General features: G+C 35.5%; 1 protein-coding gene across 1 annotated transcript in view; it reads left to right on the forward strand.

Moving 5' to 3' along the window:
• Nucleotides 1-20,000, forward strand: part of LOC135219400 (uncharacterized) — a 269,936-nt gene that overhangs the window by 119,702 nt on the left and 130,234 nt on the right. The window contains exon 4 of the mRNA XM_064256148.1: nt 11,044-11,118. Within this exon, the coding sequence (XP_064112218.1) occupies nt 11,044-11,118 (75 nt within the window). The remainder of the gene's footprint in view (nt 1-11,043; nt 11,119-20,000) is intronic.

The raw sequence follows: 20,000 nt of genomic DNA on the forward strand, positions 1-20,000 counted from the left end.
GAGTGTATGACCATAATTTGAAGTAACCAGAGTGCAAGATCTATTAGCCTGTACTCTGATGTATTCTAATATAAACTAAATACAAGAAAAGCTTACAAGGAAGAATTGGTTTTACAAATAGCAATATCAAAGGGGTTTGTAACCATTGTAATACGCTACAAGGGTCATCTACTTTGAGTAGGCCTTCAGGCATTGGGAACACCTGTCTAGGATAAACTTGGGTAACTCGAAAGATCAAAGACAGGGAAAGTACAGTAATAAGGATTACCGAGATGCTTTATTTACTCGTGTAGATCATCTCGGAATACGGAATGGGGTCGAGAGAGCTGAGACCTTTTGTTTGTAAGACTGAGTCTTCCCTTTGTCCCTTTTCTTTCTTTGTATGATGTTTGCATGAAAAGGCATTTGAGTAACGGGAAAAGATAAGTTTCACGTTTCCTCGTGGTCATACACCCTAGATTCATTTTATACTACGTTGTTACTTCGGTGGTAAAAGATTATATATATATATATATATATATATATATATATATATATATATATATATACTGTGAGTGTATGTATGTATGTATGTATATGTAATAATATTTGTACATATTGAAAATTGAAGCTGTTTAAGTTTAATGAACTAACACTTTCAGTTCATTCTATTGAATGTTCTTCCTTGACTAATGTAGACAAGATAATACGTCCAACAGCTCAGGAGGATTATTTTCATTATTGAATACTCGAATAATAATATTTAAATTGCATTATAACCGTAACTGGTAATTGGAGCGATGAAAGTTGGTTTTTAGTAGTTTTCAAATTGACGCACTGGTGGTAGTGTTGATTTTCACTGAAGTGTTGGAATATGGCACACTTATAGTAATGTTGTCTTTAAATTAATTGTGGAAATAGGACACACTGGTGTTGATCATTTTAGTTTTTTCTAAAAGAAAACTATTGAGATGGCTATTTGTCTGTCCGTCCGTACTTTTCCTGTTCGCCCTCAGATCTTAAAAGCTATTGAGGCTAGAGGGCTGCCAATTGGTATGTTGATCATCCACCTTCCAATCATCAAACGTACCAAGTCACAGCCCTCTACCCTCAGTAGTGTTGATTTTATTTTAAGGTTAAATTTAGCCATGATCATGCGTCTGGCACCCCTATAGGTGTCAACAACACAGGCCACAGCAGGTCCGTGGCTGAAAGTTTCATGGGTCGTGGCTGAGTTTCATACAGCATTTTACGTTGTTCAAAAAGTATATTTTACTTGTTTAATATGGTTCTGGAATATGAGGCGCTGGCGGTGATGTTGGTCTTTAACTGCATAGCAATATGACGCAGTGGAGGCAGTGCTGATTTTTAGATGTAGGTAGTCTGGTGGTGGTCTTGAATTAAAAGGAAAAGTTGGAACGTTGCACGCAGAAACTGGTGTTGATTTCCAGATGCGTAGGAATATAGCGCGATGGTAGTGGGGCTGGTTTTCAGTGACGTTTAAAGATATAACACGTTAGTAATGGCTTTGAGTTTCATTGCCCTGTTGAAATATGACCTGCGGGAGTTAGTGTGTTGCTTTTCAAAAGCGGAAGAATATAGCACACTGCTGGTGTTGATATTTAATGAAGTGTTGAAATATACACGATATAATTGTTGATTTTTAGAACTGAAGGAATTTTTAATGTTGATGGTGGTATTCATTTTGAAATGAAGTGTCAGAATATAGAACGCTAGTGTTTGTGTAGATTTTCAGAAAGTGTAGGAAAATGGTACATTGGTAGTGGTGTTGATGTTTAGTGAAGTGTAGGAATATGGTACACAGGTGGTGGTGTTGATTTTCAATGAAGCATAGAAAAATGATATACTGGTGGCGGTGTTAATTTTATTGAAGTGCTTCAATATGGCACCCTGAGGTTGTATTGATTTTTCGTGGCCTGGTAAAAAATGGAACGCCGGAGGTGGTGTATGTTTTGAGAAGTGTGGGTAAATGAGACGCTGCAGGTGGTGTGGAATTTTATTAAAATTCAGGCATGTGGTATACTGGTAGCGGTGCTGGTTTTTAATGAAGTTCGAAATATGGGACTGGCGTTGGTGTTCATTTTCAGTGAAATTGTAGGACTATGGTGTCGAATTTTAATGAAATGTAGGAATATGGCGCTCTAGTAGTGGTGTTGAATAGCAGATCGCTGGTGGAGGTGTTGATTTTCAGTGACTTGTAGGAATAAGCCACGCTGATTCTGGTTTGACTTACACAGGCAGTTCTGGGATATGCAAAATTCCTCTCCGCCCAAGCAGTAAATCTATACGGTGCTGGCCATCTGTTCCCTTTCCCTGCGAGGAACCGTGCTGCTTCTCATGATTAAGACTGACATCAAGTTAGGGTGGCAGGAGATCGTGAGTGCCACCCTTCCTTAGGTTTGTCAGGGAGTAACCCCTCCTGCAATTATTCTCTTTTTAGCATTTTTCCCCTCTTTGAAGGCCGTTCGGTATATCTGAATGCATGCTGCGGTTCTCGTTGATCGTCGTGATAAGTGTGGTATTTTTGACGAATTATTTTTTCTTGAAGATGCACTTTTTTTCCAACTGGGTTATATCATTACTGGTAATTTTTAGATGACTTACACCCCGTTTGCAAATCGTAATGGTTTAACTTAAAAAAAATTGCCTTAGTAATCATTTATGAATACCATGTAGTTTGCATAGTACTATCTGAGCTCTCAGCTTAAATGAATTCAACGCAATTGTTGGAGTTTAGTTTTTCTGTCAAATTTTAACAATTATCCAGGGAAGTTATATAGGCCTATATGAATGTATAAGATATTAACGCTTAAATCTTTAATCTTCAATAAAAACTGTCTTCTTGAAATATTATGCGCAGAAAATTTGCATATATCTTTACTCACTCATATTTTAACATAATACATGAAGAAGAGAAGACCGCGTGCATGAAAAGGGTTAAGAGCAAGGAGCTGGAGGGAAGGAGAAAAAGAAGACGTCCAGATTTCGGATGGAAGAATAAAGTATCAAATGACAAGCGGGAAAAATGTCTAAGAAGTCACGAGGCACTGCAAAGAGGAAGGTAGAGGAATCTTATGGGAAACATCGACCCAATATACATATGGGCAAAGCTGGAGACAGAAGACTAAATAAATAAATAAATACACACACACACACACACATATATATATATACAAATATGATGGAATTGTTTAATATATATATATATATATATGATTATCGATATATATATTATATAACATATATATATATTATACATATATAATATATTATATATATATATATATATTAATATATATATAACTATATAATATATATATATAATGATATATCTATTAATATGCTGTTACTTTCGTAATGCGCATTATCCTCTCTTTAACTATATAAAGTGTTGTAAAATTGTTTGGAATATTTTCAGATTCCTTAATGAGCTTAGAGTTAGTATGTTCTAATAATGTATGCTCAGATATCGCATAACATAATTTAACGTAGATTGTGAGAAGAAAAAGAAATAGCATTGTCTGTTCGAAGCAGGAAAATAGCTGTCACCACTTGGAACCGCATGGTTCCAATTTTTTGTTGTTGTAAACATGCTATGGTCGTGTCTTGTTTCACACTTGTCTTTGTCGAGAAATCACGTGGAAGGATCGCACCCTCTTTCGCAAGCATAAAACGTTTCACATATGTCTGATGCCTTTCATTACATATAAGTAGTTAGAGATGTTTTTGTATTAAAAACGATCTAATATTACTAGTAAATTAACTCTTATATCTCTCGATTTGTCAAAAGAGTTTTGTTGACTTGTAAGTAACTTAAATTTTGAAATAGAAAGCTTGTGACGTCACTCAAGGAATGACGAAACTATCATTCGAGAAGATTCTGTAATCATATCTTTTATTTAAAAGTCTTTTATTGTCTTAAATCATGTAAAAATAAATGTTAATTATGATTGTAATCTCACTTTCTTTCTACTTATTGTTTTGAAAGAGAATTTTTACGATTTTAGCTGTCTCTCGTCCCAAATTGCTCTCCCCACCATATTAGGGCGAGGTCCACTGATCATTTTGCCTTTTGAGAGAGAGAGTCTTGTCTTCCTGAACTCTGAACCTGTGACGTAAAGAGATCATCTCCCCCTCTCACTCTCCCGCGCCATTTTTGATTTCACATTAACGTAAATATTTTATACTTACTGAATGGTCACTCGTAAATTTTAGATTTCGTATTTCTTAGTGTTATTTAGTATTACTTAGTGCTTCTTGTGGAAGTGTGTAATGGCTCCTTTTCTTTTTTGAAATATTGTGAATTGTTTTGGGTGAAATTTTGGAACTAGCAGCAGCAGAAACAATTGGTACCATGGTAATGTGTTACAATTTTAAAGTTGTAACTTTAATAACTTTAAAGGTTTGGTGAAACTATTTCATTTTTTACACATTGCAAATTTTTATCTTACTTAAGTGATTTTTTCTGTATTTGTCCATTTTTCTTATTGAAGTGTGTTTTTTTATTCTTTGATTAATGCTTCCTTTTTGCAATTATGGTATTTTCCAGTTTTTTTGTGTTTTCATTTACATTCACAATTTGGTTAACTTAATTGTTTTCATTAATTAATCATTGCATATTTAATTTGATTTAACACTTGTGAATTAATTTGCATTTATTTAGAATTCTATTCAAGTTTTAGTGTTGTTTAGCACTTGTGAATTAATATCCAAATTTTAGTAATTGCCTAACACTTATATTTTCATTGCATTAATTAATTTTCTTGATTTTTGTGATAATAATGATTTAATTTTACTTATAATTAATTCAAGAATTAATTAAACTTTGTGTTGTTTTCAAGTAACAGTAAATTTCCCTGAAATTGTGAATTTCACTGATAAGTTTTGAGTTTGATAATAAATTTATGTAATTAAAATTTTTATAAGTGCTTTCTTTTTCACCAGTATATTTAATTTTGTTTAGGTAGAAACATAGAGTGGTAATTGAGCTGTTTTCTTTCAATTAACTTGAAGTGACTTAGAACCAGGGAAGTACTTAAACTTTTAAAATCGGGGAAATACTTAGACTTATAAAGTTGTTGATGGAGTGATGCCCTTTAATTAATGTAATTACATATAAGATTACCTCACACCTGTTTTAATGAAATTCGTCTGATTTTCTGCAATACTGGTAAGTTGTTTAAGGGATCACTGTTACCTTTAGAGTATTCAGTCGTATTTTACCTGTGATGAAGGTTCAGGTGTCTGGCTGTGGTGAGGTAATATTTAATGATTGGAAAGTGTAGTAACTTGGCACTTCGTTACAATATATATATATATATATATATATATATATATATATATAATATATATATATATATATATATATATATATAGTAGTAGTTAGTTAGTTAGTTGAAGAAGATAGTTTTTATTGAAGATTAAACCTGTTTAAGTGTAAATTTCTTATATTTTCATATATTCTTATATACCTTCCTTGGACAATTGTTTAATGTTGACAAACAAACTATTGCTGTGAATTCATTTGATAACTCAAAAGCTCAGACATTAGTATGCCAACGACGTAGGTTTCATCATTGAGTAGGGCAAAAGATTAAAAACAGTTAGACCATTGCGATTTGTAAAGTAAAAGTGACTATAATATATATATATGGATATATATAATTGTATACATATGTGTTAATACATATACATATATATATATAAGTATATATAGTTCAAATATGCATATACACATGCATACATACATATATTGAATCTACTGGTCACTTTCTACCAGGATACGTAAGTCATTGTAATTGCCACAGTGCCCTGTTAACTTCACGAATTCTTCACTCTCTTTGGATACGGTTGTCACTACAAAGCCTTACATCCCAATTCAAGAAACATGAAGTGATTTTGGTGTCCGGGAGCGGGCATCGAACTCACGTCCCGAGTAATCGGGACGAGGCCAAGTTGCTTATGTAAGAATTACTTCGTATTTCTTAAGAGCATTTGGATCTAAGGCTTTGAAGTGACGACCGTATCCAACAAGTTTGAAGAATTCGAGATGTTAAGAGGGCATGGTGGCTATTACAATTACACACACATACACATATAAATATATGTATATGTATGTTTATGCATATAAATATACGCTTATACTATATATATGAATTTATATATATGCGTGTGTGTGTGTGTATTTAAATATTTTCATTCATGTATACACACAGTTCTCTAGCAGTAACCTATCCTTCGGGCAACATCTTCAAATACTCGAAGCGATTGGGGAACATAATTACAAGTGAGGAACTACTCACAGTCTATCATGTTTGTTTAATGAGTAGAGTGAAAACCTTATGGGGAAAGAAGCTAAGTAGGGAAACATCTTTTATTAACTTTCTACCCTACTAAGTAGATTGAAAAATGTAATTGAGAAGGGAGGTAAGTGGCTTGGTTATTGAAACAAAATCTTGAAAAGTCTTGAAACCTCTTGTGTTTGATACTAGAAGATGACAAGGAAATAACAAATACCCGGGAGTAATTTCCTCCATTTTACAGATTATTGTATTAATTTTCTGAAATACGAGCTTTATGCATTGGTTTCCTGTAGTCGACCAGTATCCCAATTACAAAATGATGGGGCTAAATGTCCGAGAATCTGTGGAAATTAAGTTCAAAGAAAAATTTGCAGGAAATTGAATTGATGTTTTACTAATGGCTTCTTTTCATGTTTCGCATTCAGCTGCTTAGACGCTCCCAGACGGAACGAAATGATTATTCGCAGTAACTTGATTGACAGTCAGTTCGTGCAGAAAAGAAACGAGGACTCGGCACTAGTTCAGAATAAAGGCTATGCAGAGTGAGCCATTTAACCAGATTTCCGTATATGCTGGCGAGCGAGACTTGGATCCAATTCTGCCCATTTTCTTCAATTTGGAAAATAAATCTTGCGCAAAATGAGATTTTTCGACATCCTATGAGCGAATCGATCCACATCGGAGCCTCATCACCGCGCTAGACTACTTATGGAATCCCCCAGAAATAATCTGACCTATTTCGAGGCCAAGCACCTGGCTTATTCAGCAGATCAATATTAATGTCTGAAGAAGTGTGCCTTTCCTATGAGATGCTAACCTTGCGCGTCTCGAAATAACACGGGCTCCTCAACTGCAGCATTTTCGATGTTATATCCAATGTGCATTTCTCAGTTAATAATTCACAAATTAACCTTTGTAAATATGTTATTCTTACTTCGTAAGAAAGCCTGAGCTTCCTCATGCACACCTGCTGGTTAGAAAACCTTGCGAGTAAAGTTATACAAGTTGATCAGCAATTAAGCAGTTCTCCTTATTCCTTAGGCTTGGACAAAGCAATTTGGGCATTAAAGAAAATTTTCTTCATTTCATCCCAAACCATAAACTTTCACAGAATAAAATGGCCGCGAGTGAGAAACAAAAATGGGTAAAGGAGAAGGGGGGATTAAAAATGAATACAATTAAAGGAATTAAGTGCATATTTACCAGTAATCCGATTTTGCAACTCAAAAATAAAAGGAAATTGCTTTTCATTGTCCATACAACTAAGGAAATCGCCTTGAAAATGTGAAAGGTCGTGGTACAGAGTCCATGGGAAGGCTTACGGATTGAAAAAATTAGCTGTATAGTGACTGGAGGTTGGTTCCTGCTGTTCATATATTGCCATACTCGTATGTAAATAGGCCGACCTTAAATTCAAAGATACCGCCCAGTTACCTTTTGGAAAGTCACCCTAGGATATGCACTTGTTCATTTCATGTGTAGATGTAGAAGTTAATAAAGTATATCTTAGTTTAACCAGACCACTGAGCTGATTAATAGCTCTCATAGGGCTGGCCCGAAGGATTAGATATTTTTACGTGGCTAGGAACCAATGAGTTACTTAGCAACGGGACCTACAGCTTATTGCGGGATCCGAACCACGTCGAGAAATGAATTTCTATCACCAGAAATAAATTCCTCTGATTTCACGTTGGCAGAGCGGGGAATCGAACCCGAAGTGTAGATGTAGACATTTCTTAACTTGTCTGCGGTCATAACCTAACTTTTATCCGATCTTTAATTAAAGCTGGAAAGTATTAACGAAAACTGGCTTGCTTTTATCCAGTCTGGTAAGAAATGTTAGATTATCCACAAAAAGGGCATTGCACTACTCTTCAAAAATGATTGTTAATCGATTAGTTTAAGAATTTTAGGTTGTAATCCTGAATTTTTTTTTTTTTATAGAAACATGACTGTTGTCCTAAAGTATTTTTGCCCTGGCAAAGTATAAAATGGAAATTTAAGACTTTTCGAATAATGTAAGACGTAATTATTAGCAAGGCTGACAGACTTTCATCTGACTAGCCTAAATGTTGCTCGTGCTTATAAGCAGCATCTTATTCAGTGTAAAATACATCACTTCCCTTTGTCGATGGAAACTTGACCCTTAACAGAGTGCCTAAACCGTAATTGGTATTTTCAAGACCAATTTTGCTCTGTAGTATTTTCAAAACCAATTTTGTTCTGGAGCTTTTCATGGTAACCTTCGAAAAACTCAATAAGCTTTGTTATTTTTAAAACCAATTTTGTTCTGAAGCTTTTCATGGTAACCTTCGAAAAACTCAACGAGCATTCCACCCAAAATATAACTCTTGCTCGACAACAGCACGGTTTTAAATGCACAATGAGCCCCTCGTCCAAGTGGAGGGGTTGCCCTCGTCTCTTGACAGACCCTCCTGCAGCGGCCGGAACACCACGCCCAAATCAAAGCCCAGGGTTCATTCCGCTGGACGTCAGCGTGCTTGAGGATCGATTTGCTTGAGTAACTCGACTGCCACACCAGCTGTCTTTCCTGGCGCGGCAGAACTTCCTCCTCCTCTCCTCCTCCTCCTCCTCCTCCTTTTGTATTTCGGTCACCTCTGGACTCTGCTCTCAAAATTCTCTTCTCGCCGAATCGTGTTGCCCCCCCAAATTTTTTTATACAATTTTTTTCCTTTTTTTTTGGCCCAGCCCCGGAGAAAGCGGAGGAAAGGGAAAAGGGAAGGAGAAAGGCTGGGCTTGACTGATGGGCTTCATATTGTTCTTTTATCTTTTGTCCATTCTTCGACGCCTACAAAACAATCTAACAGTTTCGTTTGTGTGTAGTTGCTTTCATACACTCCATGACTAGTATTAAATAGTTGCCTTTGGGCAAAGTTGAATCATTGTGGACACGTCCGTAATCTTATGTTTATTTCGTTTTCTGCTAAATTCGCAAATAATTTTGTTTTCTTTTTCACATTTTGTACTCGACTACTCCATTTTCTGCTTTTCGTCCATGAATCTCGCTAGACGAAAGGTTGTTGATAAAGATTATCGACCCAGCCCCCCCAAAATAATTCAATACATTCGTATAGGCTTACTTGCCATATGCCGAGATAAAAATTCTGCAGAAGTAACAAAACGCGGGACTAATCAATTTTTCCTGCACACTGTGAAAGGAAAGTCACACTTCACAGTGAATAAAAACAAAACCACCCGGTGTCTACGGCTTGAATTCTAATCTAGATTCCTCAGATTCCTTCGTGCTTCCTTGTATTGTTTTTGGAGATTAACAAATAATAATAATGATAACCTGTGTATGATGAAGAATGAGTAGTTTTCTTTTGTAGATTTTCGCTTACTACAAACTACTATGTTGTTGTTGGGGTGGGGGATAGGAAAGCTCTATGGAAAAGACTAAAAAGGTCTGAAAAAGGTGTTTCGCGTTGAGTTAAAGATACAGGAATTTTAGGACAGGATATTTATGGCTTATCTGTTCGAATGAAAATGTAAAGAAATAAGCAGTGTGGAAGCTAAACAGTACGAAACAAGTATTTCTAATAAAATATAATATTGATTTTAATTTTCGTTGGTGAAACAACGGGCTGTTTGAGAGTAGATTTTAGCATGCGACTCGAGTAAGCAGGAGGTCGGATCACGCCTTGTTTTCTGTGTAACAGCCGGAGCCTAACAGTGATAAACAAACTCCCCATTCAGATTTTTCTTCGTCCAACCTTGGGCTAGCCCAAAATTACCCTGGTCTGATCTTCGGAATGGTACGAAACGTCTCTAGGATCTGAACACGCTGTCTCGACCCTTTATATTACCGTATGGGAACACTAGTATACACAAATGTTAACAAAGTGTACGATTTTACATTTATTTTTTATAGGATATTTTATCACTTAATCAATGGTGTAATGAAAGCATTTGAATGCATAAGTCTTTCGTGCTGTGACCATTTAGTATTTCACTTCTAGGCTAGGAGAGTGTGTGTGGCGGGGATGTAGCTTCCCATAGGTTTCCATTATTTATAAGCTATGTCATGCACACGAGCGTCTGTGGCAAGAGAGTGGCGAGCTGTCGCTGATCCCCGCCACACATCGACGCCACTCCTTGGCGCTACAGAATGGCGCGTGTACTTTCTTCATTGTTATGACTCTGTTGTCATCTTTGATAGTACCACTCCGTAGGCAGTCCGAAGTTACACTCGTGTTGCGCATCCTATCCTTTGGAACTTTAACCTTGAATAACTCGGATAAGTTTGATGACAGAGAGCCCAATAAAGAGAAGAAAATAAAGAATTGCTATTTAGTCCAATAGTAGACAGTGAATTAAAACAATTCACAGATTATGTGAATTGTTTTAATTCAAGAAAAGAACACGATGCTTTCAAATTCGCTTTGAATTTTACTTGACTAGTTGATATGACACGTTTCTCTCCTCACTTTGATTTTCCTCCAAAATTTCTGTTTTTGAGCACTTCAAGATGTCGCATTTTTACTGCATAATGACGACAGTAATTCGGTTTGACCAAACGAAGAAAGAAAAAGGGAGAGAATCCATATGACCAGTTGGTATAATAAAGTCGTAAATATGCCTTTTCCAGATGTCTGGAACTTCGTTCCAGAAATAAGAGCTGCAGCTTTGTTGCGCACGACCTGGTGTGACTACTGTTACGCCAGATCCTATTTCCTCGACTCTAGCATCAGATGAACCTAACAATATGCTTCTCTTGCAGAACCGTGATGAATGCTGGCTTGGAGACCCTCAGGAATGACTCCTTCACCAGATACCGCGCGACGCTCCGGGATATGTAAGTAGTCTCATGCGCGCTCATATTCGTGTGCACAGTGTAGTGTATAACGTTATCACAGCATATTTATGTTGTTCATCTGTTAACCCGTGATATGAATAATAATGGTCCTTCATAGTCCTTGTTTAATGTACTTATCAAGGCGTGATTAAAAGGTTTCTGTCATGGAGTGTAATTATGAGTAATTTTTGTTCTGTTATGGTCTCTTATCTCAGATCTGAATAGTTCTCTTATATATGTGTGTGTGTGTGTATGTGTATGTATTAATATATATATATATATATATATATATATATATATATATATATATATATACATACTCATATAATGTGTATGTATGGTAAGCTGTTTCCTGTGATGGTAGTTACCTCCAGAAAAATAAAAAAGGTGAAAGTTCACTGCCACATTTGCTGCTGAATTGTGGAAGAGCCCCTAAAGGGAGAACCTCCCCAACATCAGCTGTTTCCTACACCAAAGCAAAAAACTTAAAAACGCGGCGAACCCCATCTTCTCACCCACTGGGCCATTTATTACGTTTCATGCGCTCATTTTCATGCTTCATGAATATTACTGTTCTTTCTTCGCAGTACTTTTTTCCACTCGGTATATCCAACACTTGAAGTTTGTTCTCCACGAATCTTAACACGTCTGATTTACACACTTTTCTAGTCAGTCTATCATCTCTGTATTTTAACATGGCTAGACCTTCTCAAAACACAGTGATCCTGCCGTTCATTTGCATCAACTATTTTACCATTTTTGTGTATGTGTGTCCTTGGTTCTCATTCTGTTAATTTTTGAGGCTCAAATCTAAGCAAGCAATTCATATTGAGCTTCAACCATTTCCCTTTTATAGTGAAACCGTGAGTAAGAAACTGCATACTTACTGATTTATTCAGACAACAAACAGATGGGTCAATAGCTTTTGCGAGCGGAAATGTAGTGCCTGGCACGAGGCGAACAAAGCAGAGGTCACAGTATAATCGACTGTGTTTGTTGAAGGATGGAAAGATGTGCATGAATCGATGTATACGACAAGAATGAAGTTATGGTACATATAGCTGATATGCTGACATTGTAATACATGTGTTAGTAATGATACATTTAACATAATGTTCATATGAATGATATGTGTACAAAAGATGCGTGACTTCTGCTGCGTGTTAGGCGCACAGAGATGCCTGCTGTGAGGAGATTAGCCGGTCAGGTAAGATGGACAGATCCACACTTTAATTTGCATTCAACGTCTCTTCCATAAAAGAGATTTAGCTCATCAATACCATCATAAATTGTTTTTTTTTAATATATGCATCTCCTAGTCACATTCATTTTCAGCTTCCTCTTCTGGCAAACACTTGCATTGGTTTCTGCAGTTTCTCTTCACTACCTGCAAACAGTATTGTTTTATCTACAAACACCAATGTTTCCACACTCCATACTCAGCCTATTTTCGCATCCCACAGCTTTGTACCCACTTCTGCTGTCTTTTCTCTGCCACCTTGCGTCACTCTGTCCATATGGACAGCAAACAGTCATGGAGACATGTAGCACTTTTTCACTTCAGAGCAGTCTTTCTCTCATATGCATATTCTAAAAGACTTCGCTACTGTCATAATAAACACTTAAGTATTCCCAACACGCATATATATATATATATATAAGATAGATATATATATACGTATATATTAGATATGTAGATATATCTATCTATCTATCTATCTATCTATTCTATCTATCTATATATATATATATATATATATATATATATATATATATATATATATATATATATATATATATATTTTACTAGTCCCATCCAACATCTGTTTGTGCCGTCATAACCAAATAATCATTTAATTTTTCAATGTCAATCAAAAATGAGAGATGCAAATTGCAAAACCACACACACACACACACACACACACACACACATACACACACACACACACACACACACAAGTGAATTTGCATTTAAGATAATAATATTGACCATTAGCATCTCTCATTTCTAATATTATGGTTATAACGGCACAAATATATATATGTGTATATGTATGTATGTCTGTGTATTAATAATAAATTTAAGTTTATATAGCTCGCTGTAACCACATAAAAAAGTCAGTAACGCACATCAACATCCATCCAAACAGACGCATTTTTGTCAATAAACCAATGTAGGGCGTTTCAAGTACCCAGTGCGTTATTCTCCCGTCAAAAGTTTTTTTTACACAAATCGAAATTTCATTATTAATCTGAAATTTACAAAGTAATATTTCTCCAAGATAGTATTAAAGCTAATCCGTTGCCACTGAATTTAGGATTAACTATGATAAAATCAAAATATCGATCAAGTGTCCCAGTAAAGTTTTGTTTAAAAGCTTTTAGCCACAGCAGATATGAAGAGCGCCGTCTAATTGACTATACAAATATATATATATATAATATATACATACATATATAATAATATAAATATATATATTATATGTATTATATATTATATATATACTATATATTATATATTATATATATATATATCTATATATATATATATTATATATATATATGTAAATGTACGTGTGTATGTGTGAATGTTCCAGTATAACTTTTACACGCACAGAGCAATTTCAACCAAAGTTGGTATACATTATGACTTACTATCTATAAATCAGACTGTGGGGGTAAGACATCACTAGGACCAAAGGGCACGGGGATGGGGCCGCTGGGTGCTGGAAGGGCTTCCCTGAAACGAGGTTGGTTGTGCCCATAGACTCAGGAACCAGATAAACTCTACGAGCTTATCATACCTCATTTCGGTATACGTATGACTTACTATCCGCAAAACAATATTGTGGGAGCGAAGGGATTGATCAGTGTTTTAAGGTGGTTTGGACATGTGAACACAATGGAAGAGGATAATTTTATGAAAAATTATTAATTTGGAAGAGTTGAGAGGAAGGAGAAGAGGAAGGCAGAAAACATTGAATAAAGGATACAGAAGATAAAGGAGTTTGGAAAGACCTACACATAATATCCTGGAGGCAAGGGTGTGGGTGGAAGTAATTGTTTAGGGATTCGATGCGTTGTAAATATCTCTAAATATCTCTCTCTCTCTCTCTATATCTATATATATATATATATATATATATATATATATATATATATATATATATATATATAGTATATATATATATATATATATATATATATATATATATATATATATATGTATATATATGTATATAAATATATATATATATATATATATGTATATATATATATATATATATATATATATATATATATATATATATATATATGTATATATATATATATATATATATAAAGTAGTATTGGTGGTGAATGGAATCTTCGAAGATTTTATTTTCGACATGCTGTCTCTGTCTCACATGGCAGCTGTTGAATAAAAAGTATCTTAATAAAAGCAACTTTTCGGTGTGTGTTTTTTTTATATAAAACTTTGTGTTGGTTAAACGAAGAGGCCTGTTTATTCAACACTTGCGGCTTGACGAGAAAATAGTGAGTCCTGAAAAACCAGTGTCCTGAGAATCCTTTACTTTTTGATATAAATATAACTGTCATAAAGTTCTAGGTATTTTAGGGTGACATTCTTCAGATATACCAATTATTTAACAAACTTCTAAAAGCAAAAGAATACACAAACGAACAAGGGCCCACACACATTTTTTTTTATTATTTGTGTAAATAACGAATTATTTCCCTTTGGAGAAATTGAATATAGGGTGTCAACTTCCAGTTCTCAGCGAATCTCCTTAGACGAGAGCAGGGACGCCGTGCCTTCTCCACGATGGGTAGGACCCCCCACAGTTACCTAACTGTCAGGTTATCAGTTCATTGCGTAGTCAATAGAGGTTGGTAGGTTGGTAACCACTGCGAACATATTATATGCAGTTTGATAAGTGAAGTTAGGCATCATGCCACGTTCTCTTAAGACCAGTGACTATCCATCTAGTGGCGCAAGAGGCGGGTATGATTGTTTATAAACACGTTGTGGCACCTATTTGAAACATCCTCTCGGAGGGAAAAATGCTTATAGTTGAAAATATGAATTTCACAGCGCAAAGGAATTTAGGATTTTTATTTTTATTGCTAGACGAGTTAGTTAATTTGATGAGGTCACTTAGGTGATACTCTCGGTAATTTAGGTTATTATAGTAATGATCTCTACATAGGACGGGCTAAACTATAGTCGTTTTTTCCATCTGTCCACCCGCCTGTGGTGCTCGCGCATGGTAACACTGCGTCCCAGGCGTTAAATAGTTACGTTATGTGTAAGTTTTAGGTAAATAAAAGGATATCTGGTGTACATTTGGAACTGAAGAGTATTTTAATGATTTATTGTATGCGAATTACACCGTTAATATTCGATTAAAACACTTTTTAGTTGCAAATGTACACCCAGATATCCTTTTATTTACCTAAAACTTACACATAACGTAAATATTTAAGCCCCGGGACGCAGTGTTACCATGCGCGAGCACCACAGGCGGGTGGACAGATGAAAAAAAACCGAGTATAGTGCGTAATCATCCATAAGCAAAAGTCAATAAGAGTGACAGCACAAGGCCAGGTTAATATACCTGTTCTCTTGGGATTGGATCTAGTGTGCGATGCATTCTTCATACATCACTACCTAACAGTAATGAAAAATAAGGCGAGCTTAGATGAGGTTAAGGAATATTGAAAGCACTGAGAAAGTTTCCTATAAATGACAACTCGGGAAAGCGGTCTCTCTGGTAGAGGAATTTGATGTACGGTAGGTCCATCGGGAAGCTTGGAAAGAACTCGCAGTTATGCCAAATAAATAGAAAGTCATGAATTAAACCGATATGCTACTGAACAAGCACTCTGCCAACACAAGCGTCACTTGATTCTAGGATATTTTAAGTTTATGCCCCTTTACTTGATTCTGGGATATTTTAAGTTTCTACCCCTTTACTTGATTTTAGGATATTTTAAGTATGCCCTTTCCTTTACTGATTCTTTAGAGATATTTTAAGTTTATACCCCTTTTCTTGATTTTAGGATATTTTAAGTGTATACCCCTTTACTTGATTCTAGGATATTTTAAGTTTATACCCCTTTACTTGATTCTGGGATATTTTAAGTTTATACCCCTTTTCTTGATTTTAGGATATTTTAAGTGTATTACCCCTGGTTTACTTGATTTTCAGGATATTTTTAGTTTATAGCCCCTTTACTTGATTCCCCAAGGGATTAATTTTAAGTTTTATAACCCCTTTACTTGAGTCAAGGATATTTTAAGTTTATACCCCTTTTCTTGATTTTAGGATAGTTTAAGTCTACCCCTTTACTTGATTCTAGGATATTTTAAGTTTACATCCCTTTACTTGATTCTAAGATATTTTAAGTTTACACCCTTTACTTGATTCTAGGATATTTTAAGTTTATACCCCTTTACTTGAATCTAGGATATTTTAAGTTTATACCCCTTTACTTGATTGTAGGATATTTTAAGTTTGTACCCCTTTCAGCGTGGTACTGGCAGCGACTAGATATTGGAAATGTTATGAATCTCAAGGGTCTAATGTAGTCATTGTTGTCAAGTATGTGACAGTATAAAAATTAATTCGGAAATGCTAAGTTATTAAGAGAAGGCGTAGACACAGACCAGGCCTCCCATACGAGACTGGCCATTTCTAGACATAATAGGATTACCTTTCTTTCGCCAAGAGGCAGGTCCGTTGCTCCTTATGTAGTTAAGCCTCACCTTCATCCTTCTTTTTCCTTTATATCTTTGTTTCCTGCAGGCCTGTTCCAGAAAAAGGCCATAGATTCCTTCCCTTCTCATTGGCGTTTGCAGTAGAAAACATATATTAGGGCTTCGTTCGTTGGTGCCGCCTTCAAGGTTTAGTAAAAGGAGAGATCGTTAATTTAGCATCTGTTCATATGGAAACGCTATGGATAAAAGAGCGGAGATCAAGTTATTGGTGTAGTTTATCACACTGATATATTGCAATTTCACATCAGAGCTCTTTAAAGCCATTTCACTGTATTTCTTCATATTTTAGCTACTAGATATTTTGTATAGTTAATATCAGCTTCTTAAATTTTTTCGTGTCAGTCATTTAGTAAATATCAGCTTCTTCAATTTTTTCCTGTCAGTCATTGACCGAATACTGCATCCACCATTTTTCTAGCGTTTGAATTTTAGACAAATGGAAACAAGCCACCGGACAAATTATGCAAATCAGGCATATTTGCAGATTCTCATTATGCAGAGGATTGTCATACTCCGATGTTCTCTTTGATTTATGGGAATGAACCGACGTTCCACAGCGCTGGTTATTCTGACGGAGAAGTGGAAATGTTTTAATATCTGACGAAACTGAAATGTTAGTGAACTGAACTCCTCTGACTAACAGGGAGCAGAGTATTCCCGTCTTGCATTTCTTATCTTTGAAGCTTATTAGTCTTAAGCTTGTGGCCGCTGTGGGTTGGGATAAAAATAGGGAAACAGTGAATTCCTTAATTAGAGAGTCCAGGGAACTGGCCGCCTACGCATCGACCAGTTTTGATATTTACCAGCCTTTAATTTAGTCCTCCCGAATGTGGGTCGTCATTACCTCTAATGGGGGAATGCACGTGTTTTTGCTGGCGGTTTCCACGATGGCCGTCTGAGGCACGACCAGGGGTTCCCTTAGTGCTCAAATATTGTTTGCTTTTATTTTTCTACTTATTAACTTACAAAAGTAACGGACTCTGGTATCCACTTACAAAAGTAACGACTTTGGTATCCTTTAACATTTTAGCCTAGAAGGAGAAAGTCTGCGTTAGCCTATATCCCAGTCTTAGTACCTCTAAATAATTTTGTATCCTATGCCATCTGTTACATATAACAGCAAAACATCAGTTCCGATAAATGTAGAGTAATTCACAGACATGTTCTAGACGTCTCCTCTTCATTGATTTCTCGGAAATGTCACTGAATCAAACTCTGTTCCCAGAAAATATATATATATATATATATATATATATATATATATATATATAATATATATATATATATATATATATATATACTTCTTACAGTTCGATATTGGAAACTGATTAATTTTGGGGGTTGGGGGCAGTGTAGGGCCGCTTTAAATGTGCGTTCATGAATGTTCGTAAAAAAAAAATAGAAAATAAAACTTACATTCTTTGCATTTTTGTAATTTAGATGTTGCGTGAATGTAGTAGAAGAAACGATAAAAATGTATGATAATCGAGTTGTATAAGTGTATAAGAAGAAAACGGTGGAATTAATGGCTCCCAGCCGGATGTGAAAATGTATAAAAACTCCAGAAACAATGAGAAGCATAGTTATCCCGTGTTGGTTGTTCAAGAAATTTAGATATTATTGAGAAATAAAATGAGCCTGCTTGATGGACAGGGCGAGGGCCAATAGGAAGGCCTACAATATTATACTTTGATGATGATGATGTTGATGGAGGGGAGAGAGTAAATACCAGGAGAAAAGGAGATTCATGCTTCAATGTGTTAAGCCACGTTGGGCAGCTTTCGGATACATCATTTGTAAAATAAGTAAATCAATCAATCAATTAATTAAAAACACCGGAACAATATCAAATATAAAACAAATCTATTCGCTTAAACTGAATTTAAGATTCCTGTCGAAAGAATAACGGAATATTGATCATTAACTTGTGGGAAAACTAAATATAAGTTTTAGATTATCCATATCTCAGAACAACTGAGAACACTTATGGAACCAGTGGTAAACTGAAATTAGCAATAAATATAAAGTCGAAGAGCCGACTTCCATTACGGTTCAAGGTGATTAAGGAAATGCTTAAAAAAAAGGAAAGAATTAATCAGACAAGACGCAGGCCTCAACATAAGTTTTACATGGGTTCGGTTTTCTCCCCTGAGTAGAAATAGCGAAATTATATCCATACACCATGATTAAAATAAACGGAACCCATTTCTTTATACGAATGCCCCTACATCTCATCAAATGTCCACATATTCACACGAAAATAAAAATGGCACTGCCGCAATCATTGGCACGATTATGTTGGTGGCACGAATTTGTTTGTTATTTAACATTTCAGTCTCGCTTTTTATCCTTGAGTTATTGTCTTTATAGTTGACATGAAAATTCTTCAGAAACATTTATAGTTAATAGTTTTTCTTGTTTGAATTTATTCGGCTTCTTTTCCTTTCATGGTCATCACGCATTTCCATAATGGTTGCCAAACAAAGTTTGTTTAATGCAATGGTTCCTAGCCCTCTTTTGCCCTCTATCCGAAATTTGGTTTGAATCTCACATTTCTCTTCAGGTCGTCATAACTGTTTCTATGTTTCAAAAACTTTTAAATTATAATTCATTTGTTAGCAATATAGTAGGAAATAAATATTAAATAATATAACTTGTATCAGTGGAAAGGAGAATGTAAAAAATACTCCTGCGTCCATATTAAGAGAGAGAGAGAGAGAGAGAGAGAGAGAGAGAGAGAGAGAGAGAGAGAGAGAGAGAGAGAGAGAGAGAGAGAGAGAGAGAGAGCTTTGGGAGTGTCAGAGTAGTTAACAGGAGCCATTAATTTTAATTACTTCGTAATTTCATCGCTAAGGGCCACGACATTTTATGGTCTTAACGAATCCTTCAAATCCAGATGATTTCGTTGTGGGGGAGAAGAGGATGGGGCTGCATCTTGGCTCGTCCTGGGGATGAGCACTGTTCGACATTTCCCTGTGAACCTTTGTCGAGAGTGAACAACTCCATGGTTCCTTTAGCTTTTGCGAAGCGTAATGGTGCCTTTCGTCATCCTGAATCCCAACGAGCTGCTCCTGTTTTTCGTTGACATTTGCGATTGGGT

The sequence above is a fragment of the Macrobrachium nipponense genome, chromosome 1 (genome assembly GCF_015104395.2).
Source record: "Macrobrachium nipponense isolate FS-2020 chromosome 1, ASM1510439v2, whole genome shotgun sequence".
In the NCBI taxonomy this organism is placed as follows: Eukaryota; Metazoa; Arthropoda; class Malacostraca; order Decapoda; family Palaemonidae; genus Macrobrachium; species Macrobrachium nipponense.